The following is a 12,374-nucleotide window of genomic DNA, read 5'->3' on the forward strand; positions in this document are numbered from 1 at the left end:
TTACAATTTTTCTCATTAAAACACAAGCAAAGTCGACACTCCTAGCAGATAAATATACAGGCCAGAGACACAAATTTATGAGGAGAGACAGTTTAAAATACGTTCTTCTAAATGTTAATACTTTTACACTATTTGAAGTACATTTATTATTCTGTAGCAATGCTTGGATAATTGTTTTTATATTAACAACCTACATTTATTATTTGAATATTTTTCTAGAAGTCTTTTGAAATGTTCAAAATGCAAAATACAGTTTAAAGTTTCATAAACTAATTGAGATAAATAGATTATATGTGGAATACAACCACATTTTAGAGAATTTTTAGACCTGAAACCCTGAATTAATTACACATGAAAAGAAAATACCTACTTATGAAATATAAACTTAAGGGATAGTAAGATAAACAAGGAACTGCTATAGAAGATAATTGAGCCTTTTGCACATAGGAGAGTCAAACTCAAACTTTCTGAGTGTTAAGTAAATTCTGGACTACTAGAAAGACTTGATAGATTCTCTGTGGGGTTCAACATTATAATTAATTAGGTTAGTCAAGATGCTTACACCTACATCTTTGAAAACTACCCCAAGTTTTCTAGGACTCTCTTTTCTAAGACTTCTAAAAATATTTAAAATCTCACATTTTAGCTTTCTGCCTTTGAAAGTACTCTGCATAGATGACGAGGCTACACATGGCCTTCAGTGCAAAATTAACAGGACACATACGTGAAAGTGCTTGGTAAAACTGTGACACAAATGTGAACTACTGTTATTGTCCCCATTACAGACACTAGGTACCATGCTAAAGTATAGGACAAGGACTCGGCAAGAAAGAGAGTCTTTCTGTGACTTAAAGTAGATTAGCAGGAAAGTTTTATTTTTACTAACTTTATTCCCTGCACAGTTTGAATTAATCTCTGAAAGTTGAATCTGCAACAAATAGACCATCCAATATGAGCTGCCATTTACTGAATTAACCTAAAGCAATCATCTGTTTTGCAATGAAGAGACAAACTCTAATTCTAGGTAAACATTGTGGACTGGATAACTGGTATACATTTCTCATTCATTTGTCAAACTTAACTCTCTGTATATGTATATGGTTATTACCAATGGATTCTATATCACATTTTCACCAACCAGAAGTGTATTTCAACTAAATTACAAAAGAATAAATATTGGCCAGATAACTTATCATTTACAGATTAAATATAGAGTGACGACAAAAAATTAGTCAACCTTTGATCAACTTTATTTATAAAATACTTCAAGTCCTTTATAAAGGTTGCACTTTACAACTATTTCACTCCATCTGAAGCACAACAAACTAAGCATAAGTGGCACAAAAGAATGTCGAAACAATCAGAAAAATAATTCTAAGTATAATCATGCTATAAAACATATTCATTAAAATAACACATATCCTTAACCAACACAGCCCTTGAAGTACTGATCTTTTTTTCTAGGTAGCAGTTAGGTGATAATGGCTACTTGTGGATCCCTACTGACACTATTATTTAAATAATGTTCCTGGAAAACACCATTACAACAGATTCCTCAACATTATCAGGATAGATTTAAAAAAAATAACAAATTCTACAAAGTAAAAATTTCAAACTTTCTGGTTTACATATCATTAAATATCAACTATCTATTTTTATACTATATTAATAGGAAACCAGCAAAGAACAATGAAATGACCATGGATTTAAGAGTGGGGCTGATCTGGGTTCAAATCGCACTTTTGTCAAAGTGAGTGTGACTGTGCAACCCTGACAAATTACAAAACCTTTCTTATAAACGGGGATAGCAGTATATATTGTATAGCCTTTCGTGATGATCAAATGGTCTGTATGAACCAGTATCAAATTCATGCTTTCTGTCCACTCAGTAAAAAAAAAAATAAAACAAAAATCAACACAACAAAAAACCGGAATCCTCTTGTGACAGGCAAAGCGTGAATAAATATTGAATGAATACCCGCTATGGCTAGTCACTGCATTAGAAGCATTATATAGCATTGTGTAAACTACTTGGAGCAAGGAAATTATATAAAAGTATGAACCGATAACTCATATCGCACAAACTATGTAAAATGTTTATTAGATCTATTTACTATTGTCGAATTTTAAAGACCTGACAAATTTTGATATTGTCGTAATAGAACCCATCATTGGGAGATTTTTAAAAAGTAGATTCTTTTCTGTTTTTAAAACTAAGATGTGTAACTATAGGACATAAGACAAAGCAATACTTTAGCTATGAATAAAAGGAAAATAAATTTTTACACATTTTTACACCACTAACAATTCCAGTTTTACCCTGGTACGATTGTATGTTGTTTCTAAAACCCGGGAAAATACAAAGAACAACCATAGAGCTCAGAAATAATCTATACTTACTTTCTTTGCATCTCATTATGGACTTAATACTGTAACCTGGCTTGCTGTTATGTGAACAATATAAAAATCTCCACTTATTTAACATTACAATAAAAATTACTTACATATATGTGTTAGGACCAAGGGACTATTTCCAAGTTTGGAAACAGATGTACTGATGTTGTGACCTTACCTGGTAAATAGACTGCTGTGCCTTCCACTGACTCTTCATTCAAGCCAATCAGGAAACCGGTTTCATTAGAAGTTTCCGGAAAGTAAAATGATGGTGTTTCAAGCACAGTACTTAACTCTGCAGTGTGTACTGTTGCCTGATTATTGGAATCAAGAATTTGCGCCGATACTTGCTGTTCTGATGCTGCTACTGTAGAATCTTGCCCTCCGATCAAAGCTGCTTGCGTTTCAGGGTTTATTTCCAGAGAAGAAGGAACAGTGGGCCTCTCAGAAGTCTGTGGACTGGGCTGAGGCACCACACCTTCCCCAGCCCCATAAGCTGCAGAAGCGGAAGTAGATGGTAGCCACAGTGTAGCACCCTCTAGCTTACTTTCACCAGCAGCTGTGACAACAGTTCCAGCCTCAGGTGTTCTCATGCTAGGAAATACCTTGATTACTTCTGCAGAAAGTTGAACATTGGTTTTGTTTTGAGAATCTTGGAGAATCTCAGTTCCTTCTTCAGCAATTAGTCCTGTGGAAGATGCTTCCATTTGTTCTAGAAACTTAGATTTACTTTCATCTTCTGAAGGTTCTAATTCTGTGTCAGAAGGTAGGGCTGGAGGCCCAGTTATGTGAAAATACTCTTCACTTGATGGTTTGAAAGTCACTTCAATATCCGCAAGTTTTCCTGGGGACGTTTGAGATGTGCTGGCATCTACACCGGGCACAGGACTTGGCTGGGGGCCCTCTGTGTGCTCAGAGGCTCCACTGCCTAAGTGGATAGTGAATGTAGATGATGGTGTCTGAGAAGACGACTTTGCAAAAGCCAAAAGTGCTGATGTTGTATCAGCGTATTCTGGGGGATTAGATCCACCCATCATATTAGGTGCCTCTGTTGAACTCTGAGCAACAAGGTGGGTAGTACCAATACTTACGTGGGGTGTAGAGTCTATCAATGCCTCCCCAGCTCCTGAAGAGAATTCTGGCTGAAAAGAAGGACCTACATATTTTTTTTCTTCATATTCTTCCTGTGTCCTTTCCAAATGGCCCAATGTCGATATTACTTCACTTTGGTCTGCAATGGCTTGGCCATCAGACAAAGTGCTTGATTCCAAGATGTCTTCCAGGGCTTTTGTTTCCACTTTTCGTTCTTCGATGTTTGGATGAACTGTGGCAGACTTACTAGGAATGGGCAAGGATGTTGCTGTGGGAAGCAGGATATCTAATTCTGTTTCTGTGCTTGGGATGGGAATCCCGGTTGTAAAAATCAAGCTCATGTGGTTGACTTGGCTTCCATCTTCAGAACTCATCGATTCATTGTGTGCTGCCTGAGTGTAGCTAGCCAGAAGAGTGTCACCAGAGCCCTCAAAGTTTTCCTCAGTTAAGGAAAGATTAACAGCTGCCTCATACTTCTCTTGAATTTGAGTACTTTCTTCATTACTGCCTTGTGGTCCTGATGGTATCTCTGGATCTATGTCTGTCTGCATTCCAAGGATGTCTTCGTAGATGGGTTTAGTGTGATCAATATCTATGATAGTATTTTTATCTGATGTCAGCTCAGGTAGAATTTCAAGGATGGTACTCTCTGTAATTGTCAATATTAAATCCTTGTCCTCTTTGTCCAGATCTATGATAACATCTCCAGTGGCTTTGCTTCTGTCAGGTTTTAAGGTGGCGCCCTCAAATCCCCTGAAAGGGTCCCGGAAACTATCCGCAGCACCTTCTGTGGACCTCTTATACGACACTGTATTTGACAGTGTGCTAGTTGGATCAAGGGAGCTTTCATTCTGCTCCGAATGAAGAGGCAGCACCACTGAAACTGTTGGGAATCCAGCGACAGTAACGGCGTTAGCACTTGGAACGTCAGGATGTTTTTCCAGGGATCTATCAGAAACAAATGTGGTACCCCCTTGCCCAGTTGCCTGAGTAGTTCCAGAGGTGTGGACTAAATCGGCTATAGCCAGTTCCCCAGATCCTTCTCCAGAATGTTCATAAAACAAGTCAGATAGTTTTGGTGCTAATGTAACAGATCCTTTGGCCATTTCAAAGCCAAAAGCTCTAGCCAGAAAATCAGTGGATGAAGTTGTTGTTGCTCTAATTTCTGCTGCTGAAGAATTCTCATTAGAGACTCGTTCGATCATAGGTTGGGGTCTACTAGCCTGGATTTCTTCTGTCCAACTGTGAGTCTGATTTTGAGGATGTTCACTGTCTGTGGAGAAAGTGAGAGGTACCATCGAGGGTCCTTTTGTCCTAGTGTCACTTAAAATGTCTAGTAATGTTATGCTGGATGCTGTCTCACTATCTTCAGAGATGTTGTCTGTTTTGGAAATGAGTGGTCTAACTTCCTTTGCCACATTTCCCATTCCCTCATAGTCTTCAGTTGTATCACTTAAGATGCTGGTTTCTAATCTTTCCACTTGAGAAGTCCGGGGATATAATGTGCTAACAATTTGTTCCATCTCAGTAAAATTCACTGACATTGTAGTAGGCAAAACTTCTTCTCCTGAACCCAGTCCAGAGAATAAAAGATTAGTATCAGACTCTTTAATTATTGGTCCCATAACTTTGGGGGAGTCAAAAGACTTTGGTTCTTTTATAATTTCTTCTTCTTTGATTGATGAATCTGTAACTATACTTTCAGCTAGTATAGATTCAGTCACTGAGGCAGTAGCTAAGAAAAAATGAGATTTTTTAGTAACTTCAGGGAGAGTAGTGTAAGGTTCCAAACCCTTTGCACCTAGATCTAGAGGAGACATGTCAACTAAGGAAATGCCTTCCTCCATTTCTTCACCAGTACCGTAAGTTATCTTTGTCATTAGTGGAGAAAAATCTGTGATTCGGAATCCAGTTTCAGTAAATGTTTGTGAACCAAAAATAGTTTTTTCTGGTGCAACAGAGCTTTGAGGGGAGTCAAAAGACTTTGGTTCTTGAAGCTTTACTTCTGATGCTGCTTCAGTTTCAATTTCTTGTCTTACAGGGTTGATTTCTTGCGTGGTCCATAATTTGGTTTGTTCTGTTGTCTGGGGAAAGTCCACCGAAACTGTGCCATCGACCTTCACTTCCCCCTTTTCTGTTGGAGCTTCAGTACCTTCAGCTTCTGTTCTTGGTAAAATGGTGGATCCTTTATCATCTTCTTTGATAGTACCTTCTTCTTTTAATACTTGGTCAATAAACAGGGATTCTGTACCAAGAACATTTCCCACAGCACTGGGAAACACTTGGTCAACAGAACTTCTGGCTGAGAACAATTGTTCACCTGAGCCCTCAGCTGAGGCTGTGAACTCTTCCCAAGGGAAGGCTGAAGTGCTAGCCAAGGTGCCTTCAGGTCCTTCCAAGTCAGCTGTGTAACTGATGTGATCTGAAGCAGGTATTGCAGACGGTGAAATCTGGGTATCCTTAAATGCTGCATCCCCAGAACCTTCCATTATTACTCTTTCTTCTTTTGTTATGGGATGAGAAAATGTTGAGTATTCTTTAAAGTCACCACTGAAATCTTCCTCCAAAGGAAACTCAGGAGAAAAGCCCTTTATTTCTGCCTCATTCTTTGGCTCCTTTAAAACCTCTGATGCCAGATATTCCTTGGATGTTTGGTTTATAATTTCAGTAACCTCTCTGTCCATCATAGTATTCAAAACTAGTCCTGTTGGCTCAAAAGGAAATATAGTTTCCACATGGGGAGACAAAGTGGCAACTGTTTCCGTTTTGGTTTGGGGTTCAGGCTCTAAATTTAATGGAAATATAGAAAAAGTGGTGGTTTCTGGGTCAGCATCAGATTCTCCAGAGCCCTGCTCCTTAAAGAGAGAGATGGAGGTATCTAAAACAGTGGATAGCCCTTCTTGAACCCCAGGCTGGCTGCTACTGTTGGGCTCTGTGTTCTGTGTCCCCGAATTGTCAAAGACATTTGTTTCTGTAAAGACAGGAGTAGAACTTGTCATTTCCCTTTCTGACTGAGTAGGTGTCATCAAGGACATAAAACTGTTCCTGGTAGCAGGTGCTGAATCATTAGACATAGCTTGATTTGAGTTTTCTAATTCAGAAGGTAAAATTAATTTATCTGATCTCTGTGCAGGCAAATGTAGCTGATATGTAGAAGTTGTACCTGTGATTCCCTCCTCCTCATATTTCCTTTTCTTTCCCTCAAGAGATGTACTGAAATCCCACTCAGATGTGTCTATTTCCCTTACAAATTTGGTAGGCACTACTTCTGCAGAAGGTTGTTCAGAAACTGAGTAAATGGTGGTTGCGGGAACATCAAAAAGGTTGTCTGTGATCATGATCTTGCTAGTGTCTAAAGTAACCAGTGTATCTGTAGTATTTCTCTGTGATAAATCGGTTACCATGGTGAACATTTTATCTTTATCTTCTTCTGCTTTCCCAGAACCTTCAGGAATTGGAATTGAAGGGCTCCCTGAGAGCTCTACAGTTTGTCTTGAGGCTATTTCCACCCAGCTTTCCACAGTGGACAATGGGTCAGCAGGCTGGGGATTTCCTGTTAAGGTAATTGATACTTCCTCTGAAACATCTGCTGACCCAGAACTTGAAACTGTACTTGGAGTATAAGTGAAAGAAGTACTTTTTTCTGCCTCTTCGCCAATTGTTACTTCTGTAGCCCTTGAAAAGATCATTTCTGAGGATTCTTGGTCAGTGACAATTTCTCCTGAAGACTCTTCAGAAGACAGAGGTTCAGGTTCAGTATGTCCATGCACCAGATTATCAAGGTCAGGACCTTTCTCTGTGACCAATTCTGGTCCCTCTGTGGCTTCTCGCTCATGGAATGAAATTGTGGGGAAAACATCAGACTCACCACTTGAAAAATGTTCTGGTGTTTCAGGGTAAGTTTCAGGCTTCCATGTAATTTCAAGCGATTCAGTTGTTTCTTTAGATTCATTAGGTTGCATGGCAGTAGATGATCCAGTTTCAGCTATTATAAAATGATGAGTATCACTCTCACTGCTGTCTGAAAAATTCTGAGAAGGTGCGACACTTTCAAATTGGCCACGCCTAGCTTCTGCTGCCTCTGGGTCCTTGGGCATAGTGGTGACTAGATGTTTCCCATTTATGTACTGTACTGATGGGGTGGTCGTTACTTCAGTAGCATTTGCACAGTCTTCATCTTCCTCTTCATCTTCTTCACTGTGGTATAGATCTATCTCAATTAACTCAGGTAAAATTTCAGCAATTATATGGTTCTCTGGATCTGTTTCTTCACTACAAGGTTCATCTTCTTTAGATTCTGAATCTATTGGATGACCAATTACACTCAAATCACTCATTCGACCTGAAAAAAACAAAGAGTTTTCACAATACTTAAATAGAAGATTTGGCAGTGTATTACAGAAGAAATCGATAGCAAGGCTGGTAGATCACACTCACGCACACAAGGAAAGATTCAACTTTTTTTTACATTAAGTGCAATCACCCTTCTACACATAGTTCATAGTTCTCAGTCTTCAGACTTGCTGTTTATTATTAAGAATAGGAAAATAAACCCAATTTAAGATTATAGAAACAGGTTATGAAAACTCTTTAACATGTTTAACAAAACAGACTGTAAAATGAAACAAGAAATCACATATATACATTATAATCGAGAAATGAGTGAATTCATTTTTGTGTGAACTGAAAAACAATTTAAAAATTAAGATCAAATCATACAGAAAAAGCAGTCGATTATTGTCCTTTATGTAAGGGGATGCTTAGACACCCTCTATTTCATAGGGAAATAAGACAAGATTTTTCCCCCCAGACTTTTGCCATGATCTATTTACAGAAGACTGCTTTCAGAAAAGCAGAAGGTTTCTTTACAGACCTTTCGCAATGCAATGACAACCCCTCCCCATTGCAACAGCGAAACAAGACTTAGCTGCATAAATTTCAGCCACCTCCCAAAGAGCAGGAAGCCTTGGATGGGGGACTCTGTACACGCACGGATAGCTCGCCAAAAGCACCCAGAAAGAAGAGCCCTTCACACCTTTACACTTTTATCCTTCATGAAAGGTGACCCGGATTGGGTCAATTATAGTTCCTTTTTTAAAAAAATAAATACTTCTTCCAAAAGACGTTTAAGAGTCACAACTAACATTCAAATGAACATACTTTAAATAAATAACAGATATCCTCAGAACATTCCCTATATTGTAAATTATTGTAGGGTGCCAACCACCAAGCCCAGTTGACTTTTCTGCCTCCAGAAATACACCATAAAAGCTCCTTGTCTGGGCACCAGGAAGGGGGAATTCTGGGCCCTCACTTTCAACAGGATGCAATTCGGTTTTCTCAAGAGAGAGGAGCCTGCCACTATAGCTGCCCTACTCCCAGCGTCACAGCAGTGCGAAAAGGGGCCAGTGGGTGCTCTAACCCATAAAGAAGACAAAGCAAAACATGGAGAATTGCACAGAATCTTGTCCTCCAGCCTCTAGGAATACTGTTGCAGAATTAGTTTTTGGCCTAGCCCCGATCCATTCTATACATGCTAAGGCTGAACCAGAGAAGCTTACAGGAGGAATAATTACGACGGAGCCACCCTGCTCCCCATTGGTAGGGAGAGTGTTCCTGTTGCCAGAAGCCACTCCTTTCCATATGTGTAAGGATAAATGTGTAGCATTTACTGATAAGTCAGGAAAGAAAAAACCCTACCGAGAAGGAACCAGTATTGCTTGTATTCTCTATGCATGAATGTAAGTATAGAAGTATATGAACTATGCATAAAAACTCCACAAACTTTCTTTTGAACTACGGTTTGTTTTAAAAAATGAATAACTTATGTAACTGGGAGACATATACTACATTTACATTTATCCCTTTCACTCTAATTTTTTAAAAAAGGAAACTTCTCCATATGCCATTGCATCTTCACTGTATTATCTTCACTGTATAAAATACTTCTTGTATAGGGCTGGGTTACTTTTACTTAACTATGTGTTCTTCCTTATTAACTTTCACATATTACAGCTATCATTTTTTATATTTCCATCCCATTCTACTCCATACACCTAGCCTTCCAATTAGGCAAAGAAAGGTTCATGGGTTTCCAAAAGGATGAAAAAATATTTCTACCACAAGAGAAGTGAGATCAATACATAATCCTAGTATATTCAAGATATAAAATGAATATAGATTATTTCTGTCACAGATGTTGCAACTACTCTTAATTGTCAAACTTAAGGAAATGACTAAATGCTTTTCCTTTTTTCAAAAAAAATAATTAAATGAATAAGTGTGTTCAATATTAGATTACTGAAGTTGTTACAGTGATCTAATAGTGCCCCATGGTGTATATTTTAAAAGAAAATAAATAAAATTTTCAGAAAATAACATTTTGAATATGGCTTGTGGTGAAGTCTACATTTTCACTATGAAAAAAGAATGAGGGAATATATATGCATATGTACATATATGCATATGAGAGAATACATTTTAAATGCCTTTTGCATGAACTAATCTCTTGAAATATCACATCAATAATTCTATCTAAATTAAGTAGTCTCTCACTGTGAACACCATCTGAATGTAGTTAAGTCAGATTCCATTATTCTATACAACTTCGTAGGATTTAGCTGGAGTTTTGAAACTATGCCTATCTTTAAGATGCTTATACCCTCATTTTACATTCAACCTTTTCATTAAATGTAAATAAAACTAGAATTCAGATTAAGAAGTATCACACACACAGAGACACTAAATTCATATAGTACCTTCCATTTAATACAGAAAAAAAAATTAAATAAGAAACATGAATCTGTGTCAAGTAAAGAAAGCAAAGCCACTGCATTTTGTACCTTTTTATAAATAATAGAGATAAAACAAACCATTCAGCCAAGCTTCTTCAGCCAAACACAAGGATAAATAAGAAAATAACCGATCAATATTATTTACTTATAAACTCCTAGGCTAGGAATAGGGCAAAAACATTCATTGTTGTAGATTTGTTTGGGTTTCTAAATAACTTCTTTACTTTTAAAAATAATATTAAAAAGTGGATATAAACATATCCCATGATCTTCCTAGTGAGTCATTATGGAAGGCGATTCCACCAAATACGATGTCGGTAGTTTTGAAAATAAATAGAGTGGAGAAAAGCAGGGAAAGGGAGAGAAGACACTGGGCTGTCATTGTGTCAAATGTCAACATGTCAAAGGAATTGACACATCATGATGTTCAACTAAATATTTTATTTAAAAAAATGAATAATTTAAAAATAAAATGTTTTTCCCGGAAAGAAAGAACTTTAATTGAGAATCAACTTATATAATAATGTCATTGACTATCACTTTTATTTACTCTACTCAATTCCATTAAATAAAGACCCTGGCATTCACTTTATATTCTCTAATTTTAGTTCCAATGAACAAAGTATAACATTTTTTGTGTCCATTTCCACTTGGATAAGGAGCTCTAACATTTCTTATTACTCATAAATCTATGAGGACTTCCCTTAGCACCTTAGACCATCATATTAGACTATTTCACCAAATGGTTCAATTGTTGGGTGCACTATTCCATTTTCTAATCTAAATAGATATCACAATAGATCAATCACAGCAATACAAACATACCAGAGAGATGACCTTCGCAAATACTTCAAACATAGATTGGCTTTTTGGTGTTTGCACACAAAATTTAATTCGCTACCACGATCATGCATGTCATCCAACTTTATTATCTCCTCAAAGGACAATTTATTGCACGAAATTTACTGAGCAGCTATTATGTATCTGACCATACAGCAGACACTTGCATACCAACTTTATGGAGACCTAAGACCTCCAAGGATATCTTCCAAGTCTCTCTCCCTCTCTCTCTTGCTCTTTCTCACTCTCTCAGAAACGAATGCTCTTGCCAACAGGTTAGTTAGAGAAATGGCCTTACTAAACTCTTTTCTCCCTATTTTAAAAGGAAACATTTTGAGTGTACATATTGCAAATGTACCAATCATTACATTTAGAATATAATTCATTTTCCACCTGCTTTCCAAGTATCTGATCTCACTTGCCTTCAGAATAGTAGAAAACAAAGAATTATTTTAAGCAGCATTATCTTAATTAATTAAGCTCAACTTTGTTTATTCGGTTGTTGAAATAATTTCATCCCCCTTCTTTCTTATCACCACACTGTTATCAGACAGTTGCAAAAGCTATAATTATTGCAAACTAAAAAAGTGTCTTTGTAGAGTGAGGTGAGGGATGGAGGTGAGGCACCTGTACTATGGTGAAACAGATATCTGATTCCAAAATCATGATCTGCTCTATTTTGTACCAACAGTGCAACCTGATGGAATAATTAATGTTTCCACCTCTTGGATGAATGAGTTCTTATAAAACACTGCTCTATTTTAGAATTTTATTTTAAGGCTAATATAACTTTTATTTGAATTTCAAGAGTCAAACCACAGAACTCTACACAGTGTATGTATAATCTTTTCTATGTTTATATGAATGTATTTTAACAGCTTGACTTGACTATACTGGTACCATGGTTAATAGACTTTTTTTTAGTGGCATTTCACACAAAGCTTTATTGCCAGCTGACCTCAAATTATTCACCAAGTATTTTTAAGTACTTCATGGCAGAGTTTTGTAGATATAACACAAGTCTTCCAGTCATACTGTTAGCAGACACAAAACAGTTGCTAAGATGCATAGGCAGCTGGCTAAAGTTCATGTTCTCTTTAGGGAATTTTACAATTTAAGTTTTAAGAGCTTTTAATTAAATGTAAGCATTTACCAATCTACTCAGCAGAATTATGTTAGTATCATATTTCTTTATTAAAATGGATTTTATTTTAATGAGCAACAAAAAAGATTTTGTTTTCTTATTTTAAAAAT

General features: G+C 37.0%; 1 protein-coding gene across 4 annotated transcripts in view; it reads right to left on the bottom strand.

Annotated features, from left to right (window-relative positions):
- VCAN (versican) overlaps window positions 1-12,374 on the bottom strand; it is a 103,679-nt gene that overhangs the window by 32,567 nt on the left and 58,738 nt on the right. For 3 of the 4 annotated variants that reach the window (XM_016123176.2, XM_036225502.1, XM_036225501.1), the window contains one exon: window positions 2,573-7,828. The exons of the other annotated variant lie outside the window; for it this stretch is intronic. In XM_016123176.2, the coding sequence (XP_015978662.2) occupies window positions 2,573-7,828 (5,256 nt within the window). The remainder of the gene's footprint in view (window positions 1-2,572; window positions 7,829-12,374) is intronic. 4 annotated transcript variants of the gene reach the window in all.

This window comes from Rousettus aegyptiacus, unplaced genomic scaffold, assembly GCF_014176215.1.
Source record: "Rousettus aegyptiacus isolate mRouAeg1 unplaced genomic scaffold, mRouAeg1.p scaffold_m13_p_8, whole genome shotgun sequence".
Classification (NCBI taxonomy): domain Eukaryota; kingdom Metazoa; phylum Chordata; class Mammalia; order Chiroptera; family Pteropodidae; genus Rousettus; species Rousettus aegyptiacus.